The sequence below is a fragment of the Nothobranchius furzeri genome, chromosome 12, assembly GCF_043380555.1.
Source record: "Nothobranchius furzeri strain GRZ-AD chromosome 12, NfurGRZ-RIMD1, whole genome shotgun sequence".
NCBI lineage: Eukaryota > Metazoa > Chordata > Actinopteri > Cyprinodontiformes > Nothobranchiidae > Nothobranchius > Nothobranchius furzeri.
The window spans coordinates 36,194,029-36,217,226 of record NC_091752.1 but is presented as its reverse complement, the minus strand read 5'-3'; the positions used below and the strand labels follow the sequence as shown (position 1 = coordinate 36,217,226).

The window sequence follows — 23,198 nt, the reverse complement described above, 5'->3', positions numbered from 1 at the left end:
AGAGGAGATTCTGTGGTGACATGCGACGTGCGACGTATATCTGATCATGCTAATTAGGAACTTTTACAAGTTGGTAAATCTCAAAGTACGTGGCAGGCGTGGTTGAAACACACATCATTACTTCTCATTTAAATTGAAGTACAAGTATACGTGCAATCCAGGGCGTGAGGCAAAGCGGATTAGAAAATAACTTTTTTAGCCCCGTTGACTTGCATTCATTTTATTGTTCTTCAGGCTTTAGGCTCCTAATATGATGTCTGTGCTAGACGTCACCTGACCAACCCCAGATCACAGCTAGCTGCCCCCATAAGTGGGTGTAGAAAATGGATGCACGGATGGATACATGGAAATACATTTTTTCCACATTTTATCTGTGTCTTTGATATGTTTTGGTCACAATTAAGTAACATTTTTTTGGGTTTTTTATGTAACAAATTGTGATTATAGCATCCATTTGACCTCTGGAAATTGTAATCTGCTTTAATATAACTTTTTTTCTTTGTCAGATTGATGTCATTTTGCCAAACCTAATGCGCCCCCCCCCCCCCACACACACACACACACACACGCACGCACACAAACATAGAAATAAAAATTTAAATAAACAAAAGCTCATTTCAAGACTTGTAAAAGTTGGCAACTCTGTTGAAACACCTCAAAAAGATTGGTGCAGCTTATAATTCATGAATGAGAAATCATTTAACATGAAATCGAGTATTTTACAGCATTTTAAAAGTGAACGAAAATGCGTCAATTTCTTTAAATGTATTACTTGTATTTTTTTTTTTTTTTTTTACTTCAGGCAGTACAAGTACGTTCCATTTAATTTTCAACCGGCATTAATTCGGTCGCCTGCTGGTCCTTCCTCCTTTTACGTCCCCGAGCGAGGCCGGCGTCAAGATGGTGAGTGTGTGGTAAAAAATTATGATTAAAATCCGCCAAACATCGAAGTCATCCATCCAATAAAACACATATTTTACAGTTTAAACGATTCCTTAAGTTGTTTCTTGTGATAAATTAACAATATCATTAAAGTATGAAACACCTAGAGGAAGTTCGCAGGTACACAAGTCAGGCTAACGGTGTTTCGGATTACATACGCGCGTCAAGTACATGCTTTGATCAGGTTTTAAATGTTTTTATACTTTGTTCTTCAAAAGTCGACCCCAAGCTATGCAACCCATACGGTTCTTGTAATACAGCGTTTTAATCTCCTAAACAAACTAGTATTTACGGGAAGTGGCTAATGTTAGCTTGCGCTACCTAAATAGTGCATTAGCAAGGCCCGCTTAGTAGACGTTTAAATTAATATACACAATTTAGCTGGCTGGAACTGTTAACAGTTAGGGACGAGGTATACCCAGATTGTCAAATCCATGGCATCTTAATGTCAGTGCCACATTGTTGGTATCCGAACACCACAAGACAGCTGGAAATGCTAGTGAAAAAATGTCTAATGAATCATATAGAAATAGTCCTGGAGGTTACGTGTTAATACAGATTTGTGATTTGTGTACTTAAATCCTCTTTTAAAAGTGTTAAGGGTTTTGGACGACAGGATCGTTAAAACCAATATGACATTTCATGTTAAGATTATGTATGATGTTCTTGTCTTACCCAGTTCTGTTTGGATCGTATGCAATTTTGTATTGAGTTGGATTTGATTTGTTCAGACTTGTATTGAAGCATTTATACCTGGGATTAAAGTCGTGCTCAAAAATGGGTCACTGATTTTTTTCAATTTTTTTTAAATGCAAATTAAAATTGTGATGTGTACCAAGAGTTGTCATTTTCCCAACAAAAATATTTATTTTCAGTAAAAATAAATTGTTTATGAACTGGATAGTAAAAGGTCATCACTTCTCATCCACAGAATGACACAGTAACAGTCAGGACCCGCAAGTTTATGACGAACCGGCTTCTTCAGAGGAAGCAAATGGTAAGATGTCCCCTTCTCGGCCATGATTTCTTTTTATGCCTTTTAAAACTAGGTGTTATTTTTCTGCTTTATGTTGTCTTAGGTCGTCGATGTCCTCCATCCCGGCAAAGCCACTGTTCCCAAGACAGAAATAAGGGAGAAGCTTGCCAAAATGTACAAGACCACCCCTGATGTTGTGTTCGTCTTTGGCTTCAGGACTCAGTTTGGTGGTGGCAAGACAACAGGTTTTGCTATGGTCTACGACTCATTAGACTATGCCAAGAAGAATGAGCCCAAACACAGACTTGCCAGGGTAAGCTCGGAACTGTGTAATTGATGAAGATAAATAAGCCGTTAAGTGCTTATTTGGTCTGAAGCATACTTCCTTTTGCATTCAGTTTGTGTTTTTTAACGATACAAAGGGAAGCGGGACTTTGCATCTTAAACATAAAGAGACCATCAGAATGTAAACCTAATTAAGGCTGCTGCTTGTGTACAGTTGCTGTCTCTTGTTGATGACCAAATCTAATTGAAGCTAAGTGTAGTTATATTTTATATTTAATTTATTTAACAATTTATTTATTGCTGAGCTGGAAGTAGATAATAGACACTTGAATTCACAGAAATGTTTCTAATATCACTCAAGACCTCAAACTGTTACAGGTGTTTCTGGTCATTTTAACTTAATGTAATATTTAGAGAAACTATCAAGTTGGTCTTAGTCACGTTCCAACGTTTCAAACACCTTAATTGGACTAAGTTTTTAAAGCACTTATCAACTCACTGCAGCTTTACTAATTACATTTCACACAACAGTATTTACTATGTTGTTTTTAAATTGTGGACATGTATTGGCCACTTCTAAACACACATTTCTCACTATTTCCCTCCACTAATTCAGCTTGCTGTTTATCTTTGTTCTCCTTCAGTGAAGGTTTTACAAATGTTCATATTGTCAGATTTCTTCTGCAAGATCTACTCCATGTCTTCCGCAAGATATCTTCAGCACCACTTGTTCCAAGGGCTGAACAATTGACAAATTTAAAAGAAGGGTAGTGCTGACCAACCAAAAGCTTGCACTGTTCATAGCTTCTAATGGATGGTAAAAAAAAAATTGGGCATGCCTTCCTCTGCAGGCCCACCACAGAGTGCCTGCATTGATGGATGATTGCATTGCGCGTCTCCGTACCCCTACAGACAGAAGTATAAACTAGTTTTACCCGAGAAATTAAGGAACCTGCTAATCTGACAAATATTTTAAAGCTTTTAGAAATGTTGGCACTTAAAATCGGCATTTGTTGTAAAATGTATATCCACACGAGTGAAGAATAGGGCTGGGTGGTATGGCAAAATTTCCTATCATGGTTTTTTTTTTTTTGTAATTATTTCTGTTTTGTGTTTTTTTCCCACTTGACAAGGCGTTGCCCTATGCCACTAAACCGGTGAATAACCTAGGCAACGTCCAGAACATTCACAGTGAGAAAGTGTTTCAGTGGGGACTGATTTCACTGCTACACAGTGCGTGTGAAAACATTTAGAACCACAAAGCTGGCTGTTGGGCCTTTATGGCCTAGGTAAATATGTGCAAAATCCACAAAAAAGAATGCGTTGATGTGTAATCATGCATAGTTAACATGTTGTCTATGCGCTGTTTCACTTGTCTATTTGTATTTGGCACTGTTGGCTAAGGCCAGACTAGCGTTGGTTTGGCTGACTGGTTGCCAAAAACTTTGGTTGAATCAGGAAGATGGGTGGCAGCCAGGACTGAATCGCCTCACAAACAACGCTGTTGTTTTTGTGTACAATGGTTTGAAACTTTTAAAGTGCAAAACGTACCATGCTGACCATAACCAATGTGCGCTAAATGTGTGGTTGACTGAAAAACATTTTTATTCTGATTATAATCAGACAAGGTTTTTCATGCAGGCTGAACATGAAAATAGTCTACACCTTTCCCCTGCAATAGCTTCTGACAGATCCACGTTTAACTGTGAATTGACATTCATGGACTCATTGATCTCAACTTACAATGGGGAAGGCTGTTTTAATAACCTGGAATAAGCAGCAGACATCTCAGCTAGTTTAAGCTAACTGTTAGCATTAGCAACTTCACCACACAGTAGAAGCTACTCGAGGCTCGTGTTATTTGTGGAGATAAAACATCAAACTTTTAGCAACTTTTAGGTCTGAGAAATGATGCACCAGAATATTTGTTCCCCATGGGAACAACGTACAAGGCATTCGTTCCTACAAGGGACCACTGCAAATGTATTGATTAAATGAGTCACCCACCCCTTTAAATTATTTTTCTATGGGATTTTATTAATTCGACATGCTAACAGATGTAGCCTAGCAAACATCTCCACTGATGGCACAATTTAGTTCACACCTGATGAAAACTGGTTTAAAACAAACCAGTATATATTGTAAGGCACATTGAGTAGCACTTTGTGTGAAAAGCGCTTTATAAATAAATCTGATTGACTGATATTGCTCAGGCGTGGTGGAGTTTTTTCTTGGTGTGCATCGAGTTAAACACAAACAAATAATCAGCTGTTTCTGTTTTCAGAGAGAAAGCACCATTGGTACAAGCATTCAGACACAAGAAAAATGATAATATATTCTGTAATATTTTTGTTGCATATATACTATAGTTTACTCTTGATTCATCCATTGATCATTATACACTTGCTAGTATTTGCAACCACTGCCTAGTTTTATTCAATTTTAAAATTGGTTTTATAGTTTTAGTGCTAGTTGGGTTGGAAGTCTCCAGTTGTGTCTATTTTTGACCTGTCAACTTGTTTTTCTTCAGCATGGTCTGTATGAGAAAAAGAAGACTTCAAGGAAACAACGCAAGGAACGCAAGAACAGGATGAAGAAAGTACGAGGCATCAAGAAGGCCAGTGTTGGTGCTGCTGGCAAAAAGGTATCATAATGACTTCAAATGATTAGATATTTGTACTTTGTTGTTAGTCTTTGACACAGATATAACTATTCCTCCTGCATAGGAACATCTAATTCACATACTTTAAAACTTAAATACCTCTTTGTCCATTGTTGAATCTTATCTTTTACCCTCGTTCTTTTGATCTCTGTTGATCTTGTTTTTCCATTGATATTTCCTGTTCTCATTTCTTCTCTCATCTTTCCAACTATCACTTTTTCTTTGGAATCTGTAGAAGGTAAATGTCAGTATATGAGCTAATTACATAGTACAGATATCCAAAAAGCGTAGGTGATGACTTACTCCTGCTTTTGCATCTTTGCCTAATTGAGCAGCCATGATGCAAATGCTGCACCCACTGGCCATTCTCTTCTCCTGATAATACCAATAAGTACTGCAGTAAACTAATTTAGCTGTAGACTGCTTTCAAAACGTAACAGTGGAAAGATATCCCCTCCGCTATAAATAACTACTTCTAAAATGCTAATTGGTAATAAGCTGCTGTAGTTTTGCACAAGTGAAACCCTAAATATTTTTGGCACCAGTCTGTCATCAGAATTCTTATAGAACTGATCTCTGAGTAGACACAACCAGCCGACTGTTTTACAAGCGATAACTGTCTTATCTACAGCATAGCTGGTTAATAAACCCTTGATGTGAATCCAGCCTTTAAAAGGCCAATCAGAGATCTTTTCTATTCCATGTTTCAGTATTCAACATGTTGTTTTGCTTCATCTTTTATTTCTGATTGTGCTTCTTGTGGATTTCTTTTGCAGAAGTAAAGGGTCAGTTTTGCAGGTATATAAAAAGAAATGGCATGGTGTGCCATTGTGTTGCACATCTCAAGGGTTAGCTTGGACCTACCTATGTTGTGCATGTCACTACTTTTCCCTGAGTGTTTGTGTTTCGGTCTCCTGGAAACTGTTTCCCCCATCCTCTGTAGTACTTCCTCTGGTGTATCGGTCTTAATCAGGTTTCCTCTGCTGTGTATATCCATCTAGACAAGAGATTTCATTGAGGTCTAAACAGAAGATTAGAAGCTGTGTGTAGCATGGAAATCTGTGTTTTTGCTGGGATTGAGGGCCAATGATTTGAATAACTGCTAGTGTGACATTTGAACTGATGTTTCTTGATCTAATATGGTTGAATACACTTAACATTTTTCTTAGTTTGACACTTAACCATAAAGAAAAGCAAAAGATGAATTGTTGCTCTAATGCTTACTTTGTTTTCTCCTTGCAGTGAGCCTGGGCAGCCAGCGAGTGTCTCCGTGCTCAAGATGTTCTTGTATATTGTCATCAAATAAAAGTTTTTGGGGGAAAAAAATCATCCTTGTGAATATTTATTCCAACATTTTTCTGGTGTTTAAAATTTACTTTAGATTAATGTTAAAGAAAATATAATCTCCTTTATATTTTATTACATTGGTCTTTTTTTATTTTATTCTTTTACAAATTTGTTTTTCAAGCATGTTTGCAAAAAGTAAAAAAAAAAAGATTTGCTCATTTTTCTGTAATTGTAGTTTTCCATTGTGCAGCTGTAGTTCCACAAATGACCACACGAGGACTCCCAACAGGTATGAGAAGCTTTTCATAAATGTTTACTTGTTGAGTTTTAGCAGTACATAAGTAATTGTTCAGAGGACTTTAAAGAAAGAGGCCAGGCTGCATCTAGACCTACCTTTCCTGTTTATGAATAAACACTTAAGCGCAATAAAAGTCCTCTGTTACAGAGTGACCTTTTCAGATAATGTGTAAATGAAGTGATTAAAATGCCAGGAAATGGCCTGTCCTCGGTAACCTCATCCCACTCTTGCCGCGCACATTTCTTTTTTTATTTCAGTAAGAGCATTAATCAAGAAAACCATCAAAATGGAATAAATGCAGACATGCAAAAACATTCAACCCCATAATGAGCCTTGCTTTATCCCTTTCAACTATCAGTGACGTAATGCAACCTGTTTGGGAAGAACTTGTTTTTTAATTAAGATGCAGCATGCAAGTTCTCGATACAGACTAGTCCAGAAAATGTTAATCCCACAGGCACACGTCCACCTGAGAGAGTTGGTGTCTGGTGCATCAGAACAGGTGTGAGTTGCTCGACTTGTGCAAAGGGGGGTGGGCAAACGAAAGGTTGATGCGTTTGCAGCTCACCAGTGCTCTGCTGGTGTGTGGCTGTGGAGGTTTGACATAAGTGGAGCTTTCAACCCAGGGACTGGTAACAGATGGTGTTGGGAAATTAAGCCCCTCTCCACAGTCCCGTCGCTCCCTCCCAGGAGCCTCTGCCCCTCTGTCTTTGTGTCTTGTAACAGCCCCTGTTCCCTGAATCTCCCTCTGCTTTTTCTTCATTACGCTCTTCTTCAGTCTGCCTCCTGCTTCGTCTCAGCGTTAAAGCGAAGGAATCGGTTTTATGTTTCACACTGCCACATCATTTTATTACTTATAAGAAAGGCCATGAATTTGCTAAGTTAGAAATAACAATGAACAGTAGAGAAGAAAAGAATTGCGACTGATCACCTCAGCGTTCCTTCATGGGTTAGAGATGAGAACATGCTTCTGCCTGTTTATGCCACAAAGGTGGTGTTGCAGTCAGGTTTATGAGGAGCACGTGTTTATGCCCACACACCAGGTGTCGGTTTAATGACCTGCCTCTCTCCATGCAGAGCAGAGATGTGTTTGAAGAAGGAAAAAGACCGGATTCCTGTTTGCCAACACGTTTAAGGCAGCGATAGGTGTGGAAGACCGATTCAGCTCGTCATTCTGTGGGATCTAAACTCGCGTGCAATCTCATTATTCTGGCGTCTGCTTTTAATCATATTTCATTCAGTGTGTTTTTTCTGAGCTTATTTTTTTGCAGAGGGACACCTTGCTGCTACAGAGTGTGGCCAGGCATTGGAGGATGTGCTGCATCTTAATGAGGTATGTCTCCCTTGTTGGCCTCAGCAGGAGAATCATCACAGCTCATTTTGCAGTCCTGCAGTGTCCTATCAGCTCTGGCAGCCGGCTCTAAGTTCGCTCCATCTGCCAGTTGCTAGGTGCTGATATATAAAATGATCTGTGCCTCGGTAGCCCCTGAGCACCAGGGAAGTGATTTGCTTTTGAGGACAAACTGTGTTTCGTGAATCCTAATTATCCTCCTTGCATCACCAGCCTGACATGGTTTTGTCATTTATCCCTCTCTGGAAGCGTGGAGGAAGGAAAGAAGAAATGTGCAGACACTGCAGCAAATTTCATCTGCACAAACAGACAGCTCCCGTGGTTATACTGTAAAGCAGCCAGAATGCAACACTGGTATTTTTCCATGTTTTCTATTTCCACAGATGTAGGAAGAGGGTTTTCTGTGAAGCTGGTGTTCTGTAGCTAGTGTGCACATGTGGAAAATATCTTCTTGGTTTCAATCATGAAAGGTGTGTTGAAACAGCTCTGTGGCCTTTTTTTTCTCAGGCTGTTAACATGCTGTCTGACCCAAAGAACATCAGACCAGAGCATGTCACCGTTGCTACCTACACAACATCCTCAGGAACCATGTTCATTTGAGCCTGGAGCGGGGGGGGGGGGGGGGGGGGGGGGGGGTGGGGGGGGGGGCTGACAGAAGGAGAGGTAAAGGAGAGAGAAATCAGGGGAGAGCAGTAATGGGAAAGGGCAGCAGATGAGAGTGACAACATGATGGAATGCTCTGCGTGGTGGTTGTGCTCTCGAGGCGGGGAGGTGTGGGTGTGCACATGTGAGCACAGCTACTGGGGAGTCATACGTGTATCTGTGTCCTTGGGTTTTAGAGAAAGGGTAATGGGTGTGGACATTCACATTTCTTTAAATATATAATACAAATATGAGCTCCGGAGTTAACTCATCTGTCGGTGTGTGCAACAGCAGTGCCTGCAGGCTCCGTGATGTGAGATTAATGTTAATTGTAACGCTGGCTTTAATTGGTCATTCACCCTTTTGCAGCTTTGAGAGAAATTTGGATCATCGCAGTCGGATAATTTAGCTTATTTCTCTGACAAAAATAAGCCGAGAATACCAAATAAAATGTATAATATCCTGTTTAGACATACTTTGAAGGAAAATAAAAACTTTAAAAAGTTAATTTTACCCACCCAGCAAGGTGAAATATGAATGTGACAAGTCAGCTTGCATGTTTAAGAAGCTGTTCTGGGGTTTTTAGTCAGTATTTCTTTGAGTCGTGGTACAATGTGTAGCTTTTTGAGATCGTTTAGCCCACTTCGAGGAGTCAAAAGGGTCTGACAGTATTGGGCTTTGCTCTTCTGATAGTGTGGATTTTAACAAATGGACAATTACTTCCTCAGAAACATGCTGGGTTAGATGTGTTTTTTCCTGTTTGATACATGCATGAAACATCCTTTGAAAACTGCATTTGGTATTTACTTGGGTTATCTGTAGTGGAAATTTGTTTGCTGATCTAAAACACGAACGTAAGACAAACCAGAAGACATCTGTTAGGAGGCAATGCTCTGGATATCCACCCAGGTGTTTCTGTTTCCTAACACTGGTTCTGGACTTCCGTATAAACTATTAAAGGTCAACATTGTTGAGTGCAGGTAAATACGGTCACTTCTGTCTCATAAGACTTTTTTAAAGACGTAAAAACAATGTTTGCTAAATCTTTGCATTGCTACAGCCACTTCTTTTCTGTGTTCTTTGAATGTGACACATTTAGGCAAAAGGGTCAGGAATGTGTGAATTTAAGTAACGACCCTGTGATCTTTTGTTGGAGTCTGTTTGAACCAGATGCTTTTGGCATCCAGAATCCTGCAGCAGTCGGTCGTAAACAAAGGGAGTTCTGCTTCAGTTTCATGTCTGACAGCGAATAACTACGTCCATTTTGTCATCTACTGTTCACAGCAGCAATAAACACTCAGCTATGTGCCGCAGAAGGTAAAGCATGTGGTCAAACACTCTTAAATCACCAAGGCTTTGGGAAAATCACTTTGAGGTAAATTGTACATTTGTGTTGCTTCAAAGTCAAATAAATGTGGATAATGGGACACACACAAAAAGAAATGTTAAGTACAAATGGCTAAAGTTCTGGATTGAATTTCAATAAACAACAAAGTAGGTTTATTTATTTATTTTATTTTTTTTACATTATTTTCTTATCAATGGAGCAGGGGTGGATCTAGGATTTTTCTGAGAATGGGGCCATCAAGAAGGCGCAATATTTAGAAGGGTCAAGTACACATGAGTTTACACCATAGACTGTACATACTGGACAAACGGATTCGATAGACTCCAATAACACGTTTTTTGTCTATAATGGGAGGTGGCCACCACCGCCATTTTGACCGTGTCACAGGTCCCGTCCAGCCCAGACAATTCCATAAAAGGGAAGAGAGGAGGAGCTGAGGGTGGGGCTGTAAGGCTGGGCTCGAGTGACGACACCCGTGCAAACTAGCTACGAGCTAACCTGAAGCTAACCCTGGCTAACCCAAAGCTAACGCGGAGGTGGGAGCTGAGCTAACGGATGTAGCCACCTAGCTTCAACCCAACCGGAGCTAACTGGAACACCCATCGACCTGAACCTCACATGGAGTTTAGGTGGAGGTTTTCGGCGCCTGTTAGTGACAAGTACCTGGATTAAAAAAGTATTGAATCGGTAAGTTTATAATTTATTTCCGTAATGAAAACATTTTGCTGTGAGCAAGTTTTCAGTACCGTATCTTCCGGGCTATCGCTCCTGAGTCGCACCAGCCATTAAATGTATAATGAAGAAGAGAAAATATATTTAAGTCGTATTTTGGGGGGACATTTTATTATCTTTCTTACAAAATCTGAGACCAAGCGTTTCACATTGCAACACAAGCACCGGTAACCATAACAGAATGAACAACAGCCAGCAGAGGAGAGGATGGCAGTGTTTCAAACCCTCCCGGCCGGCGAGGAGAGCTCATTCCTGGGCTGGAGCCGGCCCTCAGCACCCCGCCACAGGCTCTAACAGATGCTGGCGGTGTTTGAAACCCTTCCAGCGGGACAGGGGAACTCATTCTTGGGTGGGTCGGAGTCGGCCCGCAGCAGCGCGGTGTAGCCTACATATTTTGTTATATAAGTCGCTCCGGAGTATAAGTAGCAGGACCAGCCAGAATATGTAAAAAAGTGCGAGTTATAGTCCGGAAAATATGGCAGTTATTAGTATTCGAGCTAAATATGCAGCCTAAATACATTTCATATATTTCCAAAATGTGATACTTGTTTGTATCTTGTACAGCCAACTAGTCTTTATTCTGGACTCAGTACAATTTACCAAAAGTAAAGAGACATTATACAGATGAAGTAAGCACAAGATAACTTACTGGAAGACACGGAATTATCATCAGAACCAGAACAAGAGAGCCTGATAACAGTCATGTGAAAATAAGTTAAAATATGTATGTATAATAGAAATAAAAATATTAGAATTAGTGTAACTCACTGTGATCCAAACAATAAATCAGCCATAGCTGATTAGTAAATATGACATGAGGTCTGGGAGTTTTTAATTTTCATTTTTATTTTTTTCTTAGATCTGTTTAAATGTCACCATGGCAGCCTGTGTGTCTCCAACATCAGCTACACAAAGCAGCAAGTGTAAGTTCCACATACCTGTCTCACCACTTCATGTATGGTTTTGTACTTTAAACAATTATGACAAACCTGTTATTTTTTCTCCATAGCCATTTGGATCATTGGAGACAGCTGAGTGAGGCGTGGTGCCCAGAGAGCTGCAGAGACAACCTTGGCCTCCCTGACGTCTGTGTCTCCTGGTTCGGTTGGGGTGGACCATCGACATACATACATACATACATGTGCCGACACTTTGCGCCCTGTTTTATAAACTGTAGTGTTAAAAATAAATGTTTTTGCTCAATTAATGGAATTTCTTTGGTTAAGACAAAAGTGAGGAATAATCATTTACAAGTTATTTGTACAACAGGCCCATTTTAAATCCCAACAGTTTCTTAGCAGACAATAGAAATGTGTTCTTTACTAACTTTACTTGGTTTAAAAATCTTACTAAAATAGTGCCGTATTGCAAAACCCAATCATACTTATGTAAACATTAGCTTTTTAGATATTTTTTACAGATATATATTTGTGTGCAACAAAAACCAAACTTAAATAAATTTGTCATTCTTTATTGAAAAACAACAAAATACAGTTATACAGAAGTGTGGGAAAATGATAATGTGCAAGTATTGCTCTTTAAATGTAATCCTATTTATCTTTAAAAAGAAAAACTCTAAAAATGTCCTGTACAGCATCATGACAGAAGAATGGTGGTCTGTCTGTCAGAATGTGCTGAACAGATTTGCTCTTTGAAGAGGAGTGTCATGTTTGGAGGAAGGTACTTAACCCAAGACATGCAGAATACAACACTGACCAAAAACTGATGGAAAAAATGATTTATTTATAAGGAGGAACTTAAGGTGCACAGATAAGTCTGTGGTTGGAACTGCAACAACAGCTCAGCGTCTGGAGGAGGGAGAACACAGGTGAGCTTAGGTTCTGATTTCAAAATCCAATGTAGGCAGGCAGAGGTGTTCAGCAGAACTTACTGTGGTGGGTGTATGTGTTGGCTGGAGGAGGGAGAGGTAGAGAGCCGGGGGAAGCGCAGGAGAGGGAGCAGAGGTGGAGAGAAGCGGGGCGTCCTGGTGGATGGGGCACTGGGTGAGATGAGAGGTGGGTTATGGAGGGTGGTGATAAGGTCCGTGTGTTGAATATCCAAATCCTGGAGTAGAGGTCAGTATCCAATGAGGTCGACAGGAATCCTGAAGAATGGTAAATCCAATATAAGAGCAAAAACACTACGAAATAACATTAATCCTAGGAACACTAGAGGTAACACGAGTGACTGGTTACTACCAAAACTGAGGCAATCTTCTGGCGTCAAATTGTGTCCTCCATCCACCTTAAATAGGAAAGCACCCCGCTGATTGCTGATCAGGAACGGCTGGGGTGGAGTCACCAGAACCATGAAGAACGTGTCTCCAGAGACAACCCGGGTCCTGGTACCGATCAGGAAGCGGACCTTATCACCCAGAGCTGCCAGGTCACGCTCAAAGCCTTCATGTTCACGCTGCAGAGCCTGAACGCTGGCCAGGTCGTGGCCGTAGCTGTCTGTGTTCAGGGCCTGGTTCTTCTCCTCGATCCACTCTTTGGTCTCATCAGCGTCTCTGAGAAGACATCAGAACTCCGTCTGAGTGTGGGTCCAAACTCTACTGACCCGTAAGTGGCGCATAAGTGTGCGGGGTACCTGTGGAAGCGCTGCACCTCATGGGCGCTGCCCAGCATGTTGCTCCGGTCTTCAGCCAGCTGTTGCAGCGAGCGCCAGCGGTTGTTCAGCTCCTGGAGAGAAACCAAACCCAGTGAGATGAAGGTGGACGCCAGCGGGCTGGACGCCGGACGAGGAAACCTGGAGACGGATCGCTCAGACAGGAAGGGAAGAGCTTCCTCTTACCTTGATGGAATTAAAGTTAGCCGTCGTCTGAACGCCCAACCGTACGGTCTGAGGTCAAAGGTCACAGGAAACACACACCAGTCAGCAGTCATACAGATGCATAAAGATAACTGTAGCCATGGCAACCAGCTGACATGTCCCCACTTTCACCAGCACCTGGTGCCTGCCGGGTCACCTGAATTCCTGTGTGATGTCAGCACGGTCGGCCGTGACTGCGGCCATCAGAGGTGACCTCTGATCAGCTGAATGAACTCACCTTCCAGGGTGACGCCGTCTTACCCCGGGTTTCCACGGGAGCTGTCAGCAGCACGTTACTGCAGCAGCACGTCTTGCTCGCGTAAGCTGCTGCTTGGCCCTTCCCACGAGACGCGAAGCAGCAGGGGAGCAGCCGTCACCGACCGAGCACAAAGTCACACGAGTGACTTCGTCAGTAAACACAACAACAAGCAGGAGAAAACTACAACATGGTTTGTTTTATGTTCTGTCCGTTTTATAATCGCCAATACAGACCTGAAAAACAAAGGAGACCGCTAGCTAGGTGATAACTTCTCACGGGGCCGCAGTTAGTAACTTTTTTTAAAAGTAAAGCAACCGGAAGGCAGTACGTTCTTTATTCTGAAAATCTCGGTAGCTTCTCTCAATTTCCGCGTCCGATTTCCTGTCTTTCCTTCCCCAAAAATGTCGAACTTGACCCGTTTCAGAGGCGTCGCGCGTAGAAAATAGAACCGGCGCGTAAAGGCTGCGACATGCTGCTCCTGAGACGCGGCCGACTCGCGCTGCTGACGGCTCCAGTGGAAAAGGTTCTGTTGACCACAGCGGTTCCTATCAGCAGCTATGACGTGCTGCTGCAGTAACGTGCTGCTGACGGCTCCTGTGGAAAGCCGGGGTTAGAGTCGGCTTCATCCTGTAAACAAACAAATGAGTGGTAACAAAAACACCACGTCTGGTTCTGGTGGAGGCGGAGGACAACACGCACCTTTCCAGGAGCAGAACCCAGATGTTCTTGTTGCTACAAACAGAGACGAGCAGAGTTAAACCAGGAATTGAGAGGGACCAGCTGCTGCAGACAGGTGACGCTCACGTGAGCCTGAACCATAGGAGCCTCCTCAGCCATCAGACCTTCTGACTCCAGTTCAGATGCCACCTTGTTGATGTCCCTCAGGCGGGACTCGTTGGCCTTCAGGTCCTGCAGGACAAAAGCACCTGCTGATTATCACCTGAGCTGATCTGACAGCTGCTGCTGGAAGACGGAGAGGAGGAAAAGTCCGACCTTCTGGAAGTCGTCAAACTTCTTCTGCAAGACCTCGACCTGCTCCAGGTCCGACCCGTCTCTCCATCCTCATTCAGCTAAAGACGCGAGTTCAAGTAAAACAACCTAAAGTCACACAAACACAAAGCAGGTGTGGAGATGTTCGCTTGTCCCAACGTCCATGAAGCTCCCACAGTTTAGTCTTCACTTCCTCACCAGCGAAGTGACCTGGACCCAAACAAAGTGAGCCAGAACCTGCAGACACCTCAGAAACATGTCAGGACCAGACCTGCTCTACCTTCCTCCATTATGGTCTCTCCTTTCTGGGTGACAGCCTTGATGCGAGGTTCATGACCTGTGATCTCAGCCTGCAGAGCCTGGTGCTTCTTCAGCAGGTTCTGGACACCAATCAGGTCCTTCCCTGAGGACACATGTTAGAGTTCAGCATTATGCAGTAGACAGACCAGTTTAACCCAGGGGTTTCTTTCTTCTACAATCTGCTCTTTAACTGTATTATTTCCTGCTATTTCAGCTGTTAACTTTATTTTCTCTCTAAGTGTTTTTCTCCCCAGAAGAAGCTACAACGATGCTCTGCTGAGCTGTGGTGGCCTCATGGAGGGGGCCATCGTCTAGCACACTGCTGCTAACCACTTAATCATTCTCCCTCTCCTGATAATAACATTTTACTTTCTTTGATTTTGGATGTGGTGCTACTAGTTTACCCGTTTAATTATAGATTCACTAGGATAAATACAATAAAGTTATCAGTCATTCATCCCAATACATGAAGTTACACATTTTAAATTTTAATAGGGGAAGACTGCAGGAGGGAGCAGTAAAATACAGGGGGTCCCCTGCAAAAACTAACTTTACGAGTCTGATGAAACTTGCTGGTATTCCCGCTGCTTCTTCGGTAAACAGCGCAAACAAAAACAAAGAAACTTGGGATCTTGTTGGCGTGGCGGTGGGATTTAAGGGAAACGCTGTATGCCCTATAGACTTCTCAACGAGCTGCAGTATTTCTCCGGTCAGATCTGTCTCCGAGTTCCACGAGGGGTCAGCCCGCAGCAGCGAGGCGCCGCATCGGTCAGCCTGCCCGGCCTGACCGCTGGGGATTACCGGATGGAAGAATGGAGCACAGAAGTGTCCCCCCAAGCGGCGCGCCCCGTCATCTTTCAACCCATTTTTATCTTAAATGCACTGGGTTTTACCCTATTACCCATCTAAATATGCCCTATTAATTATTTTACCGTATTTTACATTTAAATTTCATGGTTAAACAGTACATGCTACATGTTAAACTGATAGTTAGCTAGCTACTTCGGTAAACTCAGCTAGTTTAAAGGCAGCAGTGACATAAAATAAAAATATAGATTTTAACTTACCGAAAAAAATGAAGTGGAGACTCCTTGGACGCTCTATTAGTGCAATTAATACCACAGCAAGTCATTTTGTCCAACAATTGCACCAATATTATCCAAAACAGAATTCACAAGCACAGAGACTCAAAATCCCGACACAGTTTCCAGGAGGGGCCGAGGCTGTACTGAGGCCTTTCCACGGAGCTAGCTCTGTGGTCACGTGGGTCTGAGGCGGCGGTCACATGGGTCTGATGCTCATTAATTATACAGAATTTTAGGCTTTCAATACACTTAAACAGAAGAGTGAGAAAAAAATTCACCCCCCTCAGAGTTGTCATGAGTATAAACTAGATAATTTAGACAAAAAACCATTTTTTGAACCAGGCTGTAAACATGTTTATTTCTGCTGTGAAAATGGCATTTTTAACATGGGAGTCAATGAGGATTTGCTCGCTTCTGACACCAGCCCCCAGCGGATGAGGGTGGAACTGCTATTTTTCTTACTTCCGGGATGGGACCATTTTTAGAGCGGCATTGTGGGGGCTTGGTTTACACTGGAAAGTCATCTGGCTTATTAGCGCCACTAGTGTTTGAACTTGGAATGGCACCCATCTTTAATCTGGTCATTTTGTAAACAACAGATGAGTGACAGGACAGGGGCTTCAGGGGCCAATCAGATTTCAGCGGGGACCAGCCTCCAGTGGCCCCGCCCCTAGAACTGCCAACACTGTGGAACCATGTGTGGAACATATCCTGGGCCATCTGACCTCAGGAATTCACATAGGTTGGGGCCAGGCTTCACAATGAGCTCACCCGAAACTCTGGCTGAATAGGACCCACACCCACCCTCACACCTTGGCTCATGTGTTTATGTAGAAGATCATCAGGGGGTCTTTTGTTCCCTCTTCGGGGGGAAACTCCCACTGGCTTTGAATCCAGGACTCTCCACCATTTGACCTTAGAACTGAAGAAGCCTCTCGGATGAGAGGTGAAACGTCTTCAAGCAACTCAAAGAAGTCCAGACGCTTTTCTTTCAAAGCTCCTTAGACTACAATGACCTGGATGACTGAGAACCTTCACAGACACTGTGGAACAAGTTTGTACTTTAGACATTGCATCATAATTTCACATTACAGATGTGAAGTGGTGCAGTTTTCTAAATGCACTAAATTATCTCACCAGTTTGAAACAACTCGTTTCAGTAACAACAGCCTAATTCTAACGGTCTTTGTATCCAACCAGCTTGTGGAGGACTTTACACAGCACTTAGCCATTTGCATGGCTGATACATACCATACATTTGCACATTCCTCCACTCATTGGTATTCCTGTTCATAATACCCCCTTCAATCAGCTGCAGAGAAGCTCTGATTAATGGCAACAGTGAGGGCAATCTCCCTGCGATTCATTAAACAGGACCGGCATGAATAAAAAGGGGAGATTTGCTCATATTGCAATTTAAATCCCGTAATGTGTTCTGTCGCTGGAAATAATTCATGGTGTTGTTAGCAGCTTTCAGTATACGCACACAGCGCTAGATGAAACATCATTAAAAAGAATTAAGTAGTAGATTTAAAAGAAATCTTCCAGGGCTGAAAACAAGAGTTACTGAGTAACACGAGGCAAAAAATAGCCTTCAGTTTTATTTTTAATGTACATTTAAATGGTTTGGGAGCTCATTTAGAGGCTAAAGAGACACCCAAGCAGCCTAAACTCGACAAAGCTCGTCCTTTAAAAAGTCTCCCCTATGCTGCTTCTCACCTTATGATCACAGACTGACTTCTATCAGACATCATCCCTATAAACATGCACCAACATGGGCCATCAGACGGCTGTCATTACTGCTGCTCATTTGAAAAGTAAGAGACGACTGGATGTGACAACAGTGGAATTAGCTCTGTGTTGGCTCTCCGTCACTCTCATCCTAAAAAGCTGCTTGGTGGGGGACTGCGATTAAAAGGATATATAATTCTACCCTGCACATTAAACACTCCATGCCCCACTTTCTGTCCTCCAGCCACACCGCGGAGCTCACAAAAGCCACACTTGTGTGGCTCGTGAATCTGCTCCTGCTTTGGAAGACCCTTCCTCCAAGGTGATTGCTGATCTGAGTGATAAAGTGGATGAAAGCATCCAGGTGGAAAGCCAATCATACAGAGTTACCTCATATTGCTTTTCCATTACAGCACACCTACATGAAACGCTTGTTGCAGTGTAACTGAGCTGCAGCCATGCTGCTGAAGACTTACTCTGAGGTGTTATCGTCTGCACTGAGCTGCCTGCTCTCTTACTGAGCAGCGTTAAAATCAATAGGTTCTGACCTTACCTCTGTTAGAGGCTTTGTTGGAGACCCCCAACCCACAGAGCAGGACTGTGTTTCCCACCGTCTCACTACAAGCTCTAGGTGACTACTAAAGACAACTACTGGGAGGCAGTGGCAGGCTCCTGGCTGATGTCACAAAAGCATTGATGCTTCTCTACCTGCAGGTGCACAATTGCTGTGCGGCCTAATTGTTTATTAGTTGCTAAATGTTCTAAAGCAGGGGTGGGCAATTATTTTTTCCATGGGGCCACATGAGAAATAGAAAATATTGTGGAGGGCCAGGCCAAAAGGCTGAAGTCAATTATGCATAATATTAATGGTATTTCTTTATAAAAAGCAGTAAATACCATTGTTTCTTCAAGCTGGTAAGAGTAGACTATATGTTATAAATGAGCAAAAAGGAAAAAGTGAGGTTGTCTTACAAAAATGTGATTTATTCAAATTTCCCAAGGCAATGGTAAACAAAGTGTGCACATTTGGTTTTTGTTAAACATTTGTGACTTATATTAGTTAACAGTTTCAGTCACATTCACTCCAAAACACATTCTGAGTTTCAAATATTGTTGGAAAGAGGTTCTTAGCATTCTACAGACACACAGTATTGTCTGTAAAATAAAATCACTGAACTGTGATCTTGAGAAAGAGGTTTAAAAAAAGTGTCCCAGTTCACTGCTAGTTGCCTACATTTGTGGTCCAAACACCTTATTTTGTGTTTTTAAGTGATTTTTTTCTTATTCAGTGAGAGAAATCTAGTCTCTGCTGGGCTTTAACGAGTGCATCAAAGTCAGGTTGAATGTCTGAGGTGGAGAAGCGAAGCACAGCTGACAAATGATCATCAGTGAGAGAGGATCTATACCTGGATTTTGTAAACTTCATCATTGAAAATGTTTGTTCACAAATGTAGGTAGAGCTGAAGAGAACCAACATCTTCTGAGCATGTCTCTTCAGGTTTGGAAAGTCCTCCTTAAGAGAAGAGTAGAAATCCAGCAGAGATCCTGAATCTCTGCTTTCAAGTCCCAAACCCTCTTCAGCACTTTCCCCAGGCTGAGCCATCTGACAGCTGTGTGGAGTCCTCCAAAAGAGCCACAAACTGTCTGTGATCCATTGCCTGCGCCCTGATGAAGTTTAATATTTTAGTAACAACATCAGTAACATGGTTGATTTTTAGCACTGACTTGCACAACACATGTTGGTGTATAATTCAATGCAAAAACACCTATTTTTGATCTGCATCGATTTCTGTCACTTTATCTTGCATGCGTTTCAAAAGTCCGACATTTTTCCATGTAAAGCCGGGCGTACACTGTGCGACTTTTTCACTCGCAGCACTCAGCTTCAGCTCAAAGTGTACGACTTCCTCGCAGAGCAGATCTCACGAGTCATGTGCTCACACTGTACGACCCAGTTCTCGGATGCGACCTGACTGCTCACACTGTACGTCTGGTAGCAACACGTCGGCCCTAAAAATGTGCTAAAAATAGCAGTTTTTACTCAACACGTCAGAGTTTTTTGTCTTGTCTTGCCTGTTGTCCTTCGGGAGTGTTGCAGGAGGACACACAGGGATTTATAGGGGTTGGATGAGGAAAACGAAATAAAGAAAGTAAATCTGTGTTTTGTGATCAGTTTAATTTGACATGAACACGACAAACACGCTTTCTTGACAATCTTTGTGAGTAAAAAAAACGTGTAGAAACAAAAACGAACAGCGTGTGTTATTAGGGAAATAGCGAGCGACCGGCGTTGATGCAGGATTGCGCGCGCATGCGCCGTGAGCGGTTCTGATACTTTTTGGGTCGCAGCTGCTCGCAGCGCCGCTTCAACAGTGCGATACCCTCACGAGGGACGAGCGAAATATTAAACACACCAGAGTGCGACCTCACGACTGCTGATCGGCGGCTGGTCACGTGGTGTTAATCGCCTCTCGTAACCCCCTGTACACTACACGACCGCTCGGCGCAAAACTCGCCCCGATGTCGTGGCTTCTCGCACGACTGGAAAATCGGCTCAAAAAAGTGAAAAAGTCGCACAGTGTATGCCCGGCTTAAGATTTGGACAACCGTCTGTTGAGACACCTGACAGTCTCTCCCATTTCAATCCCAGAGTGTCCGTGCACGCATTTACCTCTGTAGAAACATCACTCCCTGTCGTTGTCCCTTTCATCGACCGCATTGCTGCCCGCTCCTCTGTGAGCTTGAAGTCCGTTATCCCCGGACAAATACGAGCAGCTGGGCTGTGTCCCGGACATCACAGCTCCCGTCTAATGAGAAAAAGTCAAAACTTGCCACTTCACGTTGCAGCTGAAGCTCCAGGTTCCCCGCAATGTCCTCGATCCTCCTGGTCACGGTTCGCCTGGACAGCGGGATTTGCTCAAATGCGCCTTTTTTTTCAGGGCATATTAGTGCAGCAGAGTCCACCATGCACTCTTTGACAAACTCTCCCTCCGAAAACGGCTTGCTGTTTTTAGCTATTTTGTGGGATATCACAAAGCTGGTCCTGGCTGCTGCATCCCTGGATGTGTGAAGCTTAGTAAAACAGCCTTGCTGCTTTTGCAACTTTGCAAGCAAAGCTTCGGATGTCCGTGCCCTCTCAGCTCTCAGCATCAGACAAGTTCTTGTATTTTTCCGAGTGTTTCTTGTCGTAATGCCGACTCAAATTGTAGTCCTTAAACACGGCAATCTCCTCCCCGCAAACCAAACACACGGCTTTACCTCCGACTTCAGTAAAAAAAATACTTAGCAGTCCAATTTTTGTTGAAAATCCTGCATTCGGCATCTTTCTTTTTTTTTTTTTTTTTTTTTTTTGCATGAGCGGACATTTCTCAGGCTACAATCACCATGTCAACCGCGGGCACTTGTTGCTATACGTATTGCGTCATTGTGCACGTAAAAAACAACTTCAAAATAAAAGCAATGCAGCCTTAGCCCATGCATGAGGTAAAATGAGAAAATACATTTATTTTGTAATTTCCAATTAACCTTACGCGGGCCGGTCAAAGTCAACCAAAGGGCCGGATGTGGCCCGCGGGCCGTAAAATGCCCAGGTCTGTTCTAAAGAGACTTGCCATTAGGCGTATAATTTGTGTGCACATTTTTATTCCGGTCATGATGAAACCTTTGACTTTCTTGGGCTCTCTGTAGATTTGTGGTTTTGAGCAAACCACCAAGTTTTTTTTCTTGCAATATTAAATAACTTGTCAAGTCAAAATTTGGAAAAATAAGAATTTCTAAAGGCAAATATATGTGAAACAAAATGTACGTTCAACCTTCAACTTTGTTTTCAAAGTTGTTAAAAAGGATTGTGGTTAAAGGTGCAGTCTGTAAGAATACAGTGAGAATTTTACAGTCAGAAAAGCCCAAAAGAGATGAATGTTTCAGTCATTTTGAAAGGAAGGTTATACTGAAACTTATTTCTTATCCAGCTGGCTGTGGGGGTTGTCAGTTTTTCTCCTTTCAAAATAAAGGAAGGAGGGATGTAACTACTGTTTACCATCAGCGAGTGTGGGGGTGCCATGTCTCCTGCGAGCTAATACTGCAGCACCGACCATTGTAATTTGACGACAGCCAGCAAAGAGCCCCAGAGTTGTTTAAAGTGGTCGCAGTAACCAAATTTTACCACAGGATGTAATTTTTACTTCATTTCTACATAATGCACCTTTAACACTTTATGAGATCAATCGCCTCCAGATTAGCGCTACTGATTCTTATTAACAGTAGAGCACTTTTAACCAGATCACCACAGTTGCACTAAAAAAGAGCACCAACAGGAGATTTTATGTCATCAGAGAGATCACACTTGTGATGTTTCTGACTGTCGTGTAGATTAGAGAAATTATTAAGATGGACTGAACAACACCTCATACCCTACAATATAAAAACGTGGGGAGGATGTTTGAACAAAAAGTTATAATCCTACATTATTATTTTAATATTAATATTGTATTTTTTTACATTGATACTTTATCATACATAAACTAAATATATTAATCTCTGTTTTTGTATAGCTCAATATTTAAACAAAATAGTAAAACGTCCCAATCAATCAGCACAGGTTTGTACAGCCTGCGTAAAACCAAAAGAGTAATTTCAGTGTCAGCTTCTCAGGTTGAGTGGATGGATTAGATCACATGTCGGGAGGTCCATCAATAATTGAGAGTGAACTCTGAATATAAGCTGCTCCTTGTTGTGCAGTCAGCTGCACTGGGCTAAAAAAAGAGCATGGGGGGGGGGGGCAGTGTGGGATGAATGGTGAGAAGTGTTTATGAAATATAGATATCAGAGCGTGGGACGTCCAGTGATGCTGACAGGGAAGAGCTTTTTCATTCCTTTAAACACGTCGCCTCTAAAGGTGTGGTTCACAAAAACTATTTCTGATTATAATAGGTAATTCTGAGTTTTCATGCAGGCTGAACATTGAAATAGTCTCCTACACCTATCTCCTGCATTAGTTTCTGATAGAAAATAGACGTTGAAACTCTAGGATTTGAAAATCTTGACAGATCTAAGTCACACTGTCACTTAACGTTCATGGACTCATCCATCTTGGCTCACGACGGGGAAGGCTGTTGTTGGTTTTGCATCCAGGAAATACAGAGAACGTCTTGGCTGTAGAAGCTAACCGTTAGCATTAACAACTCCACCACACAGCAGAACTTCTCCAGGTTAGTGTTCCCAGAGTATGACTCACAAGAGACCACCTGGAAATGTATTAATTAAACAAGTGAATCATATCTTTAAAGATGGAATATGGAAGAATTTAAGAAAAAGTTATATTAAAGCAAAATACCTCCACATGGCGTTTTGAGGTGTGCAGATTGAAGGTACAGCATTTCCTTAGTTAAAATCAAATATTTATTTTGATGGGAATAGCACTGGGTTTATGTTTACATCTACCAGCCAGTAGAGGGCATCATTGCAGGTGGCCAAACAGTCCTCTCAGCACAGCGAGGCTGG

General features: G+C 42.3%; 2 protein-coding genes and 3 long non-coding RNA genes across 6 annotated transcripts in view; 3 read left to right on the top strand and 2 right to left on the bottom strand.

Annotated features, from left to right (window-relative positions):
- The window catches only part of LOC139062122 (uncharacterized), a 175,784-nt gene extending 159,677 nt beyond the window's left edge, over positions 1-16,107 (bottom strand). The window contains exons 1-2 of the long non-coding RNA XR_011515704.1: positions 15,951-16,107; positions 14,864-14,986 (exon numbers count right to left, since the gene is read on the bottom strand). This is a non-coding gene — a long non-coding RNA (uncharacterized lncRNA). The remainder of the gene's footprint in view (positions 1-14,863; positions 14,987-15,950) is intronic.
- On the top strand, positions 690-6,194 carry rps24 (ribosomal protein S24). The gene is given in 6 exon segments (XM_015975989.3): positions 690-868; positions 870-903; positions 1,874-1,939; positions 2,022-2,231; positions 4,734-4,847; positions 6,108-6,194. Coding segments are annotated over 6 exon segments (591 nt in total). The 5' UTR covers positions 690-704; the 3' UTR covers positions 6,111-6,194.
- On the top strand, positions 7,530-8,092 carry LOC139062124 (uncharacterized). Its single transcript, XR_011515706.1, has 3 exons — positions 7,530-7,596; positions 7,722-7,783; positions 8,015-8,092. It is a non-coding gene; the product is annotated as an uncharacterized lncRNA (long non-coding RNA).
- Positions 10,342-11,726, top strand: LOC139062123 (uncharacterized). Its single transcript, XR_011515705.1, has 3 exons — positions 10,342-10,478; positions 11,383-11,446; positions 11,533-11,726. It is a non-coding gene; the product is annotated as an uncharacterized lncRNA (long non-coding RNA).
- On the bottom strand, positions 12,247-14,725 carry LOC129160675 (uncharacterized). 2 transcript variants are annotated; one of them, XR_011515702.1, is made up of 8 exons: positions 14,587-14,725; positions 14,398-14,502; positions 14,293-14,325; positions 13,317-13,364; positions 13,113-13,204; positions 12,768-13,032; positions 12,415-12,627; positions 12,247-12,331 (listed from the first exon to the last, which is right to left on the bottom strand). XR_011515702.1 is itself a non-coding variant. In XM_070542569.1 (8 exons), exons 2-8 carry the CDS (start codon positions 14,428-14,430, stop codon positions 12,267-12,269), a joined length of 795 nt encoding a protein of 264 aa, XP_070398670.1. In that variant the 5' UTR covers positions 14,431-14,502; positions 14,587-14,725; the 3' UTR covers positions 12,247-12,266. The 2 variants fall into 2 exon arrangements, 1 of the variants encoding a protein (XP_070398670.1); XM_070542569.1 differs by having other exon boundaries at positions 12,722-13,032.
- Positions 16,108-23,198: the final 7,091 nt, after the last annotated feature.